Genomic DNA, 16,129 nt, shown 5'->3' on the forward strand with positions numbered 1-16,129 from the left:
CATCATGATTTTCTCACATATACACTTAAGAGCAACTATGCAGACCACAAAATGCTTGTTCTGATCGACCCAACAGCAATCTTTGTAAAGATGGCACAAAGGCTGGCCACTTTGACACAAGCTTATCTTTCAAAGTTGTACACTGTGTATTAAAAATACCATAGAGGCCTTCCTGGTTCAGACAACCTATTCGTACTGGTTGGATTATGATCAAACGTTTGTTTTTCCAACAGATGGGGAAGAATCATGCTGTGCTCTGGGAGAAATCTGTGACCATGTTAACATATTTAAACATTCTTTTTTTCAAACTAGTTTTGCAACCTATTCAGTTGCTATGGGTTGAAGGGTGACCCACTCCATCAGTTCCGTCACCCGATCAGTATCAAAGTTCATCACTTTATGGGGAGCCATAAAGCATTAAAATATTTGTACTGCTCTTGTGCAAGCTGAGTTATGTCATCTCACTGGTTTGGTACACAGTGAAAACTCACTGTGTGTTACTTATAGCAGCTCTCCGAAATGAATAACCCTACTAATAAAGATCCTACTATAACTCGGGATTTTAAGTACATGTGTAGGCCTAACGCAGTACTGTATGTAGTCTAACAGCCTAGTATACCACTGTCTTGAAAACACTTATTGGATATTAAACATGCTCAGCAAGCAAGTCCTAATTACCTTAAGAGTTGGCAATTTGACTTCTTGTTACGTCATCAAAGCAGGTACGGATAACGGATGTACTCCCTCATTAAATACATAGAAAAAAATACATAGTATATATAGTATTGCAATGCATTGCATATATTACATACTTTAGCTCAGTCTATCTATCTAGCCAATAGTCTCAGTATTCAAAGACAGAGACTCTGTGATAAATGTTCCGTCATTAAGGGTGTCGATTCGAAGGAGGGGCCTATATGACCTACTTCCCTACGTACAAGAAGGAAGTCAGTCAAATACAGTATCATCATGCGCTTCAGAGGGTCAAGTTGATGTGAATAAAGTCGGATCACATTGATGTAGCTTTGAAATATTACTGTTTTGACTCAGTTTGTTACAGCCCTGCCGCAAAAACATCGTAGGTAAGAAAATGATTTTGATCTTGATGACGTATAGCCTACTAAAACAAACCTATTTCAATTATTACGCATCTTGTGTAACCGGTTTGTAAGTATATGAGATCCAGACTATACAGCTACAGCGTATTTATTCCAATCTCTTTTTTCTTCTATTAGGCTAATCATTGGTCATTACTAGGGCTGTACCGATTAATAGATTAACCGAACAGATGAATCACCTGTGCTTGACAACTAATTTTAAAAAACAGGATTTCTATATATCAGATCAAGGGCAAGAAGTTACAGCTACAGCCATATAACTCTATAGTTAGTGACATGTAGCCAAGTAAACAAGTGTTGTACCAAGGAAGCTTGGTTTAAACAATTAGGACCCTTTTTTGGGAATGACGATTCGCACCTTTGATTTGGATTCCATTATTCATTGTTACCTTGTAAAATACCCTAATCCTACCACACTCATTACTTAGGCAACACTTTGGGTTTCTTGTCTTGAAATGTTTAGGAAAAAACTAAATCTCTGACCACAGCAATGTGAAAATTTCACATTTCCACATTAGATTAATCAAATAATAGGAACAAATTAAGACACACATTTTTGTTCGACTAACAGACCTAGTAATTACCCACGCGCTTGGCAATACTGCAGCGCAATACGGAAGGTTTGCGCGCTCCTGAGAGAAGTTACAGAAGGATTTGCGCGCCCGCGTTTGAATACCGGCTTGAGCCAGTATAAGAGCTGTCAGAATGGGCACGACACCGCAGAAAAAGATGGGGATGACCATAAAGGGAGACGAGATACCAAGAATGAAATAATCGTCGGTTTTTTATTAGGATTCTCCTTTTTAATTCACGAAAGGATTATTTAGGATATACAACCATTGATAATCCGGTAGCCTATATCGAACACGGAAGAGTTCATTTTAGGCTACAGGAACACCATGGACTAGGGACAGTAGCCTACATTAGAGCTGAAATAGAAATGACAGCCTAACAACTTGACATCGAAATTTGATCATTATTGAACGATTTACTAGTTTATCACTTTCCCGGGTGAATTGATCATCGCTCATTTGGTAAGTCTAACATCGGTAACTTTGATCAGTTGCCGCATCGGCTACTTTGATCAGTTGCAAAGTGCCTGGTGCTGACTCAGTAGGCAATAGAGTAAACCCATCTGATAGGATTGCATACCTTACATAATTGTTAGTCATACACAATTTATTTATTAATAGTAAAACAAATAAAAAATATAGGCTATTTCCTAACCGCAATTAAATGCTTAATATCATAGCCTACCTAACTGAAAATGATCGGCTTTCCATTGCCTTGATCTTTATCTTGCGGAATCGTGTAAAGCAGTTGCTCAAATATGCGTCCGTGTGCTCTGTTGGCACAATGATAAGGCTATGAGTGTGACACCCATGTCTGACTGCACTGTAATGCCAAAGAAAACCCGCAGAACCGCGTGCTTAAGTTGACATCATCTAGTTCTGCACTGCACTGCGGACAGCATCTAGGCTGTAGATGGAATTTTGCACAGAAAGTTGCCGTGAGGTCCCCAAGTAAATACTTTGTATGAATGAAAATGGTTCCACTGTATCCCAAACATCTTTCGCCTCACAAAGTTGCATATATGCATATAACAAAGTCCATATGATGTTCAAAGTAGGGGAGAGGTCAGTAAAGGGTGCCACGTGGAGTAATTTAAATCGCCCTTTCCATATACGTCATTATTATTTAGAACGTTTTGTCACGACTTATGTGTTGTCACGACGACAAGATTGGTCATAACTGAGGTATTTTAATTCATCAGAGGAATCGATCACATCACATGAGAGACACTCACAGGAATAGCTCGAGTAGCCTTTCTGTCATGTAGCCTTGATTGGAAATAACACAGCTCAGAGACTGCTGTTTATTTACACCTAATTTATAAGTCTTTGATTTATACATGCATTTTATATATCTACATTGACAATTACTATTTTCTACTGTACTAATATATAGAACGCTCAATCTGAGTTCTGCTGGTTGTACCCCTATAAGAAATCGATTAACTAGGCTGTATTCATGGGTACTATGCATACTTCATTCATTCTATAGAGGGTGCAACTGAGGCACTCAAGGGTCCTGTAGTAATAGTAAATTGCATTGTAAATCTAAAAATGTATATCTGAAAATGTATATCGGAAGAGTAGAAGGCTCTGAGCTTTACTCAGTGTCACTGTTACATCATCAACCGTTCCCTGGTACCCGAAAACACCTTGCGGAGGAGACACTATAGACCCAGAGAGAAAGAGAAGGAAAAAGGGAGGAGAGAAAAGGGGAGCAGGTCTAGCTTCTAGCTTTGTCATGATGACGCAGGTGGCCGTGGTATTGTGTGTTGGCAGGTGAGCTGGATGGGGAGATTGTGTGTGTGTGTGTGTGTGTGTGTGTGTGTGTGTGTGTGTGTGTGTGTGTGTGTGTGTGCGTGTGCGTGTGCGTGTGTGCGCGCGCGTGCGTGTAAGCTGGATAGCTGGAATATGAGTGTGTTGTTTTTCCAGTTATGTTCCCAGCTGACCACTTTACCTCTCGTCTCAAGATGAAGGTCTCCCTATCTCTCAGTGGAGAGAGTCTGGAGTAAAGTAGTTAGAGTTAGGGTTAGGGTTAGGGTTACACTCCCTCGTACACAACATAAATTGACAGAGTAAAACACCTTCACACTTCTACACATATTCTTAAGAGAAGTAAGAGTTGAGTTGCTCAAATGTCATAATGTTCATAGTATGGGGGGGTTGTTTTGCTATACAGTAAGATTGTCTTCCAGGGTAGTTTGCTTGCCTTGTTTCCCTACCCATAGAGAATAAAACAACAAATCCAGCCCAGGTCCCGTGCTGTGTGGAAGGTTATGATATTGTAAAACCCTTCGTTGTTATCTCACTGTTAAGCAGACTACCTTGAAAAGATATCTTATCTTCAGTTCTCATGTTTTGCACACAGTGTGCTCTCGGGGAAAGGCCTGGAGCATGTCAGCAGCAACACAACACATGTCTGGTCGGATGGGGTGGTAGATTAGATGGCCTTGTTTACAGTTCAGATAAACCATTAGAACAGGTAGAGAGAGTGAAAAACAGAAAGAAAGATCATGGTCGACCTTTCCTTTGTTCCCCCTTAATCTAAGATGATTGGCATGAAACTTTGTTTATGTATGTAGTATTTTGAGTCTCTCACTGACCCTACCTACACCTCTGCCCCCCCCCCCCCCACACACACACACACACACAGGTCCTCAGGTCCAGCCATGAGGGGTTTAAAGTCCCAGGTCGGGGGCTGCTTGGGGCCGTGTGTGTACCCGGAGGTGCCGGATGGTGACTGGGGCTGGGCGGTGGTTGTGGCCTTTTTCCTGGTGGAGGTGTTCACCTACGGAACCATCAAGAGCCTGGGAGTCTTCCTCGAGGATCTGATGGAGCAGTTCGGGGAGAGCAACAGCCGTGTCTCCTGGGTCATCTCCATCTGCGTCTTCATCCTCACCTTCACAGGTCAGTCTGAGAGAGCTTTGAGGAGGAGGTTGTCATCATCATCATCATCTTTAACATTGTTATAATCACATCCATATACATGATATGAGTCATATTGTTGTTATATGATGAGTTATACAAGAGTTGTACTTGTGTTATAACTTAGTTATACATTACATGCAGTATACCTTAGTATGTAGTATACTGGAACATGAATTAAGGATAGGGATGAACCTTTACCTGATAGATACTATACTGGTCCACTTGTAGTTAAATTACAACATTTAAGCCTATAGACCAGTCTAGTGAACCAGTAGATTAATTCAGAGTTCACATGGTGCCATCATGTGCCCTCACCCCAGTGCAGCAAGACAGAGATACTGAATATCAGAGAGGCTAGTTACAGTGAGAGGAAATACCCCTCTCTTGGTCTTCCTCCTGAAGAGTAATGACACACACACACACACACACACACACACACACACACACGCATACACACACACACACACACGCATACACACATACACACACATACACACACACACACACACACACATATACAGAAAGAAGAGTGTAAAGACACATACTAAATCTCAAAATGTCTCATCCGCTGTAGTCTCATCAGTGGGTTTGTGAGGGGAGAGCACAATACAGCGTCAGAAGCCAGACCTTATTTTGCTTTCCAGTTGTGGATGAACTGATTACACTCTCCACTGGGCTGTGTTGGTACTGCATCTATGGCCAGATCTAGTGGAGCCAGAAATTCATTAAGCCCTTAGAAATAATTTAAAGAGCTAAAAGCAAGTAATATTTCGGTTGATTGTATTTGATTGTATGTTAGTTGTAATTTAACATCCCTTCTCGGTTCTCCTCAGCCCCTCTGTCCACGGTGTTGAGTAATCGTTTTGGCTACCGTCCAGTCGTAATGGTGGGGGGCTTTCTGATCAGCCTGGGCACCATTTCCTCCGCCTTCACCTCCTCCATTAACGAGATGTACGTCACTCTCGGCATTGTCTCAGGTACCTACATCTACTAAAAACATGCTCACACACACACACACACACACACACACACACACACACACACACACACACACACACACACACACACACACACACACACAGACACACACACACACACACACACACACCACACACACACACACACACACACACACACACACACACACTTGTACACACGCACACCTGTATTCATTTATAAAATAAACAGAACAGAAAGTGACACAACAGAGCAATTGGAGGGGGAAAAAACCACAATTATGAAAAAATAATTTCCCTTTCAGACCTCAGTACCTCTTCTTTCACAGAATGAAGCACTGATAGCTCTCCCACTACAAAAATAACAACCGTTCTCTACCCTTAAAAAAACGATGGACATATCAACTTGACAACCTCTGATTCCTTTCCCCTTCTCTCTCTCTCTTTTCTTTCTGTTTTTTAATGTGTTTTCTTTTCAGCGGGTGCCACGGCAACAAGCCTGAGCCTGACATGGCCTCACCTCCTCCGGCCTCTGACATCAGAGTGACCTGACACCTTGACCCTTGACCTTTGAGTTCGCTGCTGTGTTCGTACAGACTGTGGAGGCCAGTGGCTGTCATGTCCTCCCTTGTTTCCTATGTCTTCGCAGGCCTGGGCTATTGCCTCGCCTTCCTCCCCACCGTCACCATCCTCACCCAGTACTTCTCCCGTCGACGGTCCCTCGTCACCGCCATGGCCTCCTCCGGAGAGTCCTTCGCCATGTTTGCCTTCGCCCCAGGTGAGGCTGGCAAGTTGCGGCCATAGTATTATAATTAGTAGATTGATGGGGCATTCCCATTCAAGGAAACATTTAGCGGTGGGTGGACCGGGTGGCCATATTTGGTGTACCTTTTTTGGCACACACTTACCTTGGCTGAGGGATTGATGGGCTTAGGGATTGATCATCATTTTTTGTTCCTAGTAAAGGGAGTTACAGTTAGTCCGAAATAGTGCTGCTTGTATTGCGTTAGTATAAGAATAGGTTTACAGTGCATGTGGTGCATCTTTGCAAAGAGCTCAAATGTTTCATGGCATCCCTTTATTGTGCATGTGTCTCTTAACAGTTTTTTTTTTGTGAATCTTAAAATCTGCTTCCACTTTAGTGCTCTTACTGTTTAGTGCTCTTACTGTTTAGTGCTCTTACGCATCCTGCCCTAAATATTGTGTATTATACCTCCCCCTGCAGCCTTCACCACTCTGAAGGCAAAAGTGGGCTGGCGCTACTGTTTTGTCGTCATCGGTATCCTGCAAGCCAGCATAATTGGCTGCGGGGTTCTGCTTCGTCCAATCATCATCAAGCCCAATACAGAGGAGGCAGAGGCTGAATCAGAGAATAAACCACCCTCCCCAAAACAGCTGCAGACTGTCTACGAGCTGGATAATGAGCAAACCCAAACCTCCATCAGCTCCGAGGGGTCCGGGGACTCTGGGGTCACCTCTCTGTCCGCCTCCAGGGCAGACCTCCGGGCAGCGGCGGAGACCAAGGCCATTATGGAGCCGGAGGAGAAGAGTAAACAAGACCATGACCATGGACCACAATCCACCCCTCAAACCCCACTGAACCGACCCCCGGCTGGGGAGAAGAAGCAGGCTGAGTTGGGTCCTCTCCAGCCCTCCAGACCAAAACTCCTGGACTTCTCAGTGTTGAAGGACAGAGCTTTTATCTGCTACTCTCTCTTCGGCCTGTTCGCCACGCTCGGTTTCTTCGCTCCGCACCTCTACATCATCCAGCTGAGCAAGAGCCGTAATGTTGACCACAAAATGGCCGCCTACATGCTCTCCATAATGGCAGTGGCCGAGGTGTGCGGTCGCCTCTCCATAGGGGTGGTGCTGAACAAGGTGCGCATTCGGAAGACCCGGGTGCTGCTGGGATGTGTAGTCCTCATGTGCCTGGTACTGGTGGCCTTTACCCTGGTATGGGAGTTTTGGGGACTAGCTGTGTGCTGTGCGTTTTATGGGTTCTTCATGGGAACCGTGGGCTCCACGCACATACCCATGCTGGCAGAGGAGGACGTAGTGGGCATTGAAAGGATGCCCTCATCCGTGGGAGTTTACGTGTTTATCCAGAGCTTTGCTGGCCTGGCTGGACCACCACTGGGAGGTAAGGGACCTCTGCTCTCTCTCTTGATTTCTCTTTGCCTCTTGAAATCATTCTTTGTTGCTTTTCTCTCTATGTTTCTGTCTGTATCTCTGCCTCCTCTCAGCCGCTGCCTCCTTAGTCTCTCGTTCTCAACGTCTCTTTGTCTCTCACTGACTTCCCTTTCTTCAATAACATTGTGTTGACGCCTTCAAATGTTGCTTAACATGAAAGCAACATTAAGCACTATGAAGACATTTTAACCCATTAGGTGTCTCTGATGATGCCTGTCTAATCTGTTTCTGTGCAGGCTTGTTGGTGGACAAGACTCAGAACTACGGCTCTGCCTTCTACTCGTGTGCAGTTGGCATGGGGCTGGGCGCCTTCTTCCTGGCACTGGTTGGTCCTGCCAAGTCTGGTCTGTGTCATCGAGGAAAGAGAAAACAGGAGGAACAGAAGAAAGGAGGAGAGGACGAGGAGAAGCTTTCTCAGGACAGTGGTACAGCAGACTTCTTGGAAATAGAACTGGTCCAGGAGACCAGTCCGGCCAAGCAGACTCCACGGCAGGAGACCAGTGTAATCTGAGCATGGTCAAAGAGTACACCTACAACCACATTTGCTGGCTAATACCACCTTACACTGCTGGCTAACACCACTCACAGACGGTCAACATGGGGTTGAAAAAAAACCAATAAACAAATAAGAGAGCAAATGTACTGTAAACACACTGGTGAGAGACTGTCCTATACACACACACACACACACACACACACACACACACACACACACACACACACACACACACAGACACACACATACACACACATACACACACACACGGAGACAGACAGACACAGACATCACATTACCTCTTTGTTTCAACCCCAGCGTAGTTGATGCCAAAGGCCTGATAGTTGAAGTCCCTGTCATATTTATATGATATTTATAATTATTTCTTTGTTATTTTTTAGTACAGTAATCTGTAATGTCAGTCAGGAAAGACTGGAGGTAGTAAGGTAGGTCTTGTTAAATAAATGCAATGTAGCAGGGTAGGTCTTGTTAAATGAACAAATTTCATGAAGAATCTTGATACCTTTACTTTACAATGTAGTGTTCCTTTTTTGTAATTTGTAGATAGGATGTCAGAGACAAATAAGAACAGACCAACCTCAGCCTCTATTCTTCAGGCCAGTAGATGGAGGTATGTAAGGCTTATTCAGATACACACACACACACACACACACACACACACACACACACACACACACACACACACACACACACACACAGATAACATGGGCACATCTTGAATTTCTGCCTTGAATTTGTCTCGCCGCAAAGCTATACTTTGACTTAATTTTAGAATTATGGTTCAGTTCAGAAGAGATTCAAATGCACTAGTTTGTGTCAGTCAAATCTGGCGATGGTGACATTCATAATTTCAGAATAACCTCTGAATAATATCCATGTACTGTAGTATCATACAATCTAATAGTAAATCATAGAAGGTGGTCTGTCTATCTAGCTGTAGTAAACTCTCACATGCTGTACACTGCACCGCAGGATGAACTCATCAAAGACTAGTTTGTACACTGAATAGATACTTGCCTCTGGTAGTCTGGTGTTACGAGGAAACATCTGGCCTCAATATACTACTGGTCTGTTGGGTTTACGTGAATCTATTCTTGGAAGAGTTTTACACAACAACATTTTTCTTTTTTTTAATGATGTACTTTGTTGGTTCGGATCTCTCAGATGGATTAACTGGGCAATGCTTGGTGCAGGTAACACCTGTTGTGTGTTTGATTCTCACATGGGCCAGAATGTACTAATTGTTAATTGTTAATTGTGTGAAGACATCTGCTAAATGACCACATTTATATTTATCGTTGATATAGTGTATGGTGATGTAAAAGTACCAAATAATGTGTGAAATTAAGATGGACCGTTCAACTGTATTGGTCATACAATGGATGAAATCTATCTGTGAAGTTTATTCTAGTGTGAATGGATAGCTTACTCAATGCTTGGACCATTGTTCTTGTAATCAATCAATCAAGTTGTATTTATGAAACAAATATTTTTCAAATGCATTTGCCAAAAAGTGTTTGTCAGCAACCTGAGCTTATAATAATCCCCCCAAACAGCAAGCCAAACAATGGCAAAGAAACTCTCCCGAAGTGGGAAGACAAGAGGAGATAAGGATCATGTGTTCCTCTGGCTGACCCACCCTCCACTTCACTCCCCTTCCCTCCCAAAGACCCTCACCCAGCCCCTCTCTACACAGACCACCCATAATACTGTTTGCTGTCTTTCAGAACTCACCATGACTTGAACATTATTTTCTATACTTTTTTTGTGTATCATATTAAGTAGTGTAGGTGTTTTTTTATTTTGGTGTTTATTTAATTTCTTTGAACTTTTTTCAAATGATAAAAACATGCAAAACAGGTCTATGCCTAGAAATGCTGCAATGCACACTGCTGATCATGTTTTTAAATTGACTATGAAATAATAACTTGTTCAACAGTGAATGTGTTCATATCCTCTTTTGAAATATAGAGTTTGTTAATAGTGTGTGAAAGAAGTGTGTGCGTGTGCGTGTGTTTGTGTTTGTGTGAGAGAGAGAGAGAGAGCAAGAGGGAGAGAGGGAGTGAGTGACAAATACAAGAAAGAGAAAGACAAATGGAAATAGTCTTCATGTCTGCGTGTAGAAAAGAGCGTCATGCATCTGCAGTACTAGTAACCAGTCTCTTTCTGTGGTGATATTGATGTAGTTCATCAGCCAAACTCTGACTGTTGTCAGCCAAATGTGACCTCAGGGAGCAGGTGCAGTAATCAGGTCAGAGATCACGTGCTCCATATGTCAGACATAGGTCTCTCTCTCTCTCGCTCTTTTTTTTTCTTCTGAAACCCAGATGAAAGCTTTTGAACGTCTACTGTCAACTGTCACTTCACTCTTACACTTTACAATAAAGTTCACGGTAAATGCAAGGCTGGTTTCACTGAGCTGGTGAAAGAAAGGTGAAGCTAAATTAATTACAAGAGGATTTATGTATTCATTCAAGCTCTTTAAATGTCTGGAACTTATTTCACTAAAGCGTATCAAGAGTATCATACCCCACTATTATTTTCTGTATAATAACTGATCTCAACAACCTAAATTAAGAATTGGCTGCATAGCCAGTGCTAATCATATTCTTGAAACAAGTAATAAACAGCTGGTTAGTATGGGGTGGCAACATATAAACCCGTTACACTGACACCTAGTGTCTTCTCCCTGGTATTGCATCCTAATGATGACCTACTGTATATTTCATGGGCTCTATTGCTTAGGTTTTTCCTGTACATGGATGATATCATTTCCTGTACCATATTTCTATTCTATGAGTAATTGGAGTGAAAGCAATGTAGCTATAGCTTAACCAACCCAACCATGTCTGGGTGTAATTCTCTCCAAAGAAGTCTTTACTAAAAGATGAAAGCCTAAAGACCTCTTACCCCCACTACAAGTTTCTCTCCTGTTAATAAAAAATAAATAATAATAATTCAAGCATTGTGACTGCCTATGGCCCCTTGTCCGAGCATTGATTACTTTATCTTATGATGACTGATGGATAGATGATTCACTTACTTAAACAAATGTATTTGTTGTAAGTCGCTTTGGATAAAGGCATCTGCTAAATGCCGTAAATGTAAATGTAACATATACAGCACTACTGGCAGTAAAACCCTGTGGTCCTCTGTGGCTCAGTTGGTAGAGCATGGTGCTAACAACATTTAGGTTGTGGGTTTGATTCCTGCTGGGACCATATATACTGAAAAAGTTATGCACTCACTGCAATGTAAGTCACTTTGGATAAAAGTGTCAGCTAAATCGCATATATACCGTATGTATGGGCCCTCTAGCTTTCAATAACTCCTCTGATAATTAGCAAATTAAACAAATCTGATAAAAAGGTACAAGTCTCTCAACAAGGAGACACATGAGCGAGAGAATTCCCCTTGAACTAATTAATTAATGACAAATCTGATCACTAAGACTAGAGCGTGGGAAAGTAGACCACCAGCAGCATGGAGCAGTGCAGCTCCACAGTGCCTGGTATTACTAATCTGCCTTATCCTATTTGCATACTTGGCACTTTAATACATTTAACAATTTACAGCCTGAACAATTTTAAAATCCCTTCTTAGTGAATGTGCAGACTGCTCAGGGCATTAATTGACTATGGAGTTAAAAAACAACCAGTGTTTGGTTGGAAAGCAGCCTAGACCATGATATACCCAATTAATTCCCTCAAAGAAACAGCTTTTATTTAACTTACGTTTTCCTTCAAACATGGCTGAATATCATTTGTTGACCCTGAGTGTTATAATGAACATGGCTCGGTAAAATAAAAACAATCTTACTGTTGCTTAAGAGATAGGATTAACCTGAACATAGGCAAACACACATTTTGAAAAATTGTTTTTTATTGAGGATAGTAAAGGGTAAGACAGTATAAGTTAGACTGTACAATGAAAGCATTTTTTGTCTTTCCAAAATGTCAAACTGTAAGCGAGAAAAAGGTTTGTAATCGTTGTACTTGTATGTGAATTATCTTGATATGAGGACAGAAATACCTCTAAGGCAAAAATTTGAAAAACCTAAGTAAAAAAAAAAAAAAAAAAAAAAAAAAACTTGATTGGAAAAACGAGGCAGTTTGGAACAGGAGGCACTAGATATCAGTGTATTTTGGCAGATGATTTGCATAAAGTTCTTCTAATAACCTGACACGATTAAATGGGGCCCAAACAAAAAGGACAAAAACAAAAACATCATCATAAGAAATCATCGTTTCTCATTAACAAATGGGATTATTTTCTTCTTCTTTTTTTTTCTTTTTCTTTTTGCTGTGGAGCACAGTGCTGTTGCATAGCTTGCCTTAACACTATACCTGTTAGCACAGAGGCGTCTCTCACAGATACTCGGGTTTCATTACCACCACAACTGTAGAAAAGGCTGTTCACACCTCACCCAATCCTCTGTTACATAGAATCCAAGATTTACATAGAATCCAAAGACCTACATTTACATTCTACTTCTGTGATGGAATCCACAGTGACATCACAGAACAGGAAGTGAAGTGTAAAAACAGTGCACACCGTTCGAGGTGGCTACAATATCACAGGACAGTTACACAATTAAAAAACCTTTTAAGGCAGAGTTTTCACACAACGAAACCTCTTTTTGTACATTAGTTAAAACTCAGACTCAAAGTGTGTTAAAACCAGGAGGAATACTGCAACAACGCAATTGTTTGTCTGTGGCAGGAACCCCATAACACAGCCTCTAGAAACATACCCCCTTACCAAAGACGTGCTACTGCACCCTCTTGCTAATGTGTTGCTCACTGCTTACTCTGGGAAAGCCAACTTGCACATACAAACGCTATCACATGCATGACATACAAGACACCTTGATGTTGAGGAGGCACTGTATTTGTGTTGGCATTGGGCTGGTCGGCACCAATCTCAGCTTTGGCTTTGGGACATCATCAATGTGCGTCTCTGGCCTGGGGATGTGACACTGGGGGATTCTAACTCATTGGCGATTCAGACACCGAATACTGAACGTCACCGCTGTCCCACTCTATGCCTGACCAGAGGGGACAAAGCTCTACCTCTAGGCTCTGAGTCACACATGTGGCCATTTGGCAAAGGCACGGCACATAGAAATAGAATGAGTAGAACAGACATGCTGTAGATCTAACAATGCACTTGACTTATCATGGTCCATCCAATATGGTGGCTAGAAAATAACAGGCAACGAGACATAGCTTTAATTTAAAGTGTTCTATTCATTATATTTCTATGGCATTGCCTGTTTTTCTTATTAAGGCATCAGGGGGCCTGGGTGGGCAGTCAGACAGACTGGATTCAGTGAGAATACTGCAGTAAGATGACCAAACTGACACAAAGCAAATCGGACTTAAAGCTCAAAGGAAGGAGCCTTCACATGCTCTATAGATAAGGGAAGACGTGTCGTTTTCAGAAGAACTACAACACCCAATACCCCCTCTTGTGGTGGACTTGGTCTAGCACAGTGGTGATTGGTTTCTAACACTTAAACCCAGAACGCAAGACAATCATAAGGCTACAAGCTCAGGCAAAGGCTACGGTGGCCCATAAGTCTACAAGCCTTATGATCGTTATGATGTAATGATCGCCCATAAGCTTTATCTCAGGGTATGGTAGCCCATAAGGCTGTCTAGGTTTCTCTTGGATCATAGGTGAAAGTCAATGGAAGTCAATGTTAGTCCATCTGGAGACTGCATTTTGCCTGTATAGGCAGAAGTGTGTGTGTGTGTGTGTGTGTGTGTGTGTGAGAAAGAGAGTGAGTGAGTGTATGGATGCTTCAAAACCCTGTTTGTTCAATATGGACAAAGGCCATCTCAGGGAGCCTGGTCTGAATCAGTGATGTGTATGTGTATGTGTATGGCACAGGGAGACACTGGGACCACTCACACCAGTTCAGCAGATTGGGAGAGGATGCAATGGTGGCCTTTCTTTCACAATCTAGCCTCAGGCCTTCAGCCAAGGGAGGCATGACAGAGAGTCTCAGCCAAGACAAAGAGCTCTCTACAGGGGCAGACTTGGAGGCATCGGAGGGGCTGCCTGGAGCTATCAAGAGCCCGAACAGGGGACAGACAGTGTGTGTGTGTGTGTGTGTGTGTGTGTGTGTGTGTGTGTATTTCACACACAGAGGCATCTGGCGTAAACTGAGACGCAGACAGACAGACTAACCAAATAGGAGTAACACTGACTGCATTCGCAGCAGTGACAGAGAGGAAAATAAAGTCTAAACTGGAGAGAGAACAAAAAGGATCCTGGTTTTATATCAAATATACAGTCTGTCAACGACCAAAAACAAAACAAAACAAAAAAACCACCCAGAGTCATACATACAAAACGTGTGGAGGTTACAATAGCTGTTAGAAAAAAAAAGAGAGTGAGGTGGCGTGAGAGTTACATAACTATACATATACATCAGAAACAGCATCAAGGAGCGACGCAGGACTGTACAAATCTATAAACAACAATGAGGACAACAATAATGACCGCCGTAGCGACATTAACACTAGCCGGTCGGGTTGCCTCTCTAAAGGTTCACTACGCGAGCTGGTTCTATCCCTTTTGTTTTTTAACCACTGACAGAGAGAGATAGACAGAGAGCAGGATAACTGGTACCTTTACAAAAAAAAAAGTGACACTTTTGAGAGAGGGAAAGGAAAGAATACTACTTAGTTAGCTTCTCATTGTCACTCTTATTTTCGCCTAACCCGACCAAACTCTCTTTAAAAAAGGGCCTGGGTTTGGCAGTAAAGCCACATTATCGGTGAGAAGAGAATAAAATAAATAAAACAAGATACAAATTTTCCCCTTTTCCCTGATGGAGAGATAAAAGTATGTCAAAAATGAGACTCCACAGGGTTCTAGAAAGGCCATTTGCGCTTTCCTGCCAACAACGAGAGACAGAAGAAAGAAGAGAGATGGAAGAAGGGATTTAGTAGGCCTGGGAGCCATTTAGACTGTGTGTGCGTTTGTGTGTCAGTGTGTGTGGGTGGGGGTACGTATGGCCAGTGGAAGTTGTGTGTGTGTGTGTGTGTGTGTGTGTGTGTGTGTGTTTTGGGGCTTAGGCACATGAATATCATTGCTTCAAATATACAAATAAGTGGTCCACAATGTGCCCTGAGAATCAGCTAGATACACTCTGTTACTCTTAGCTTGGCGTAAAGCCGTCATTACAGTAATATTCAGTTTATTAAAGTGGTCTACGCTTGTCTGTGTGTGGATGCTCTCACAGCCTTTTCCATCGCCTGTAACAGTGTCCTTCAGCAGTCGCAAATCACAAGTGTAAACCGTTGAAATATAACTTAGGAAAAATGTATAGGTACATATATTCATAGATCTATTTATGTAAAATAAAAATAAAAAATAAAATAGATCCAAAGAAATTCAACAAAACTGATTAGAAGACTACAAATAGGCCAGGCAGGAATCAGCGGGAAGGGCTCAGAACAGGGTTCCTATGAAAAGGGGCTTTAGCAGGATGTGTGTGTGTGTGTGTGTGTGTGTGTGTTCATTAGCCCTGTTAGGTAATCAGGCAGTGGTAAAGAAGGCTCAATCGTGGAATCAAAAAGGATTAGGGATTAAAGTCCCCGACTCCTAAACGTCTTCTCCCTGTAACAAAAACAACAACCGTTGGGCTTCCTCAGTTCCACATCGTCAGGCACTGAGGGACTGACACCACAGGGAATGCATTGCTTTTAGAAATCCGTAGCAGTGACGTCATCACCAATAGCCGGGAAAAGGGAAGCGTAAATTAACGCACGGTTCTCAAGGCAGGGGACCAACGTGACAGGACAGTACAACAAGTGACATCATCATCATCATCAT

The 16,129-nt window shown here is 42.4% G+C and overlaps 1 protein-coding gene across 2 annotated transcripts; it reads left to right on the plus strand.

Annotated features, from left to right (window-relative positions):
• The first annotated feature begins 970 nt into the window (after positions 1 to 970).
• Positions 971 to 10,684, plus strand: slc16a6b (solute carrier family 16 member 6b). 2 transcript variants are annotated; one of them, XM_083677775.1, is made up of 6 exons: positions 971 to 1,082; positions 4,344 to 4,597; positions 5,452 to 5,595; positions 6,224 to 6,352; positions 6,800 to 7,714; positions 8,001 to 10,684. In XM_083677775.1, the coding sequence occupies exons 2-6, from the start codon at positions 4,360 to 4,362 to the stop codon at positions 8,273 to 8,275; spliced, it is 1,701 nt and encodes a 566-aa protein (XP_083533901.1). In that variant the 5' UTR covers positions 971 to 1,082; positions 4,344 to 4,359; the 3' UTR covers positions 8,276 to 10,684. The 2 variants fall into 2 exon arrangements, with proteins under 2 accessions (XP_083533901.1, XP_083533902.1); XM_083677776.1 differs by lacking the exon at positions 971 to 1,082 and adding an exon at positions 1,813 to 2,152.
• The last annotated feature ends 5,445 nt before the right edge of the window (positions 10,685 to 16,129 follow it).

The sequence above is a fragment of the Argentina silus genome, assembly GCF_951799395.1.
Source record: "Argentina silus genome assembly, chromosome: 9".
NCBI classification, from domain to species: Eukaryota; Metazoa; Chordata; class Actinopteri; order Argentiniformes; family Argentinidae; genus Argentina; species Argentina silus.

Bases quoted from the DNA above. Each gene is read 5' to 3' on its own strand.
- slc16a6b (XM_083677775.1), top strand. From the start codon at position 4,360: ATGAGGGGTTTAAAGTCCCAGGTCGGGGGCTGCTTGGGGCCGTGTGTG. The intron at 5,596-6,223 runs GTACCTACATCT...ATGTCTTCGCAG, and splicing joins CACTCTCGGCATTGTCTCAG to GCCTGGGCTATTGCCTCGCC. The intron at 6,353-6,799 runs GTGAGGCTGGCA...CTCCCCCTGCAG, and splicing joins CATGTTTGCCTTCGCCCCAG to CCTTCACCACTCTGAAGGCA.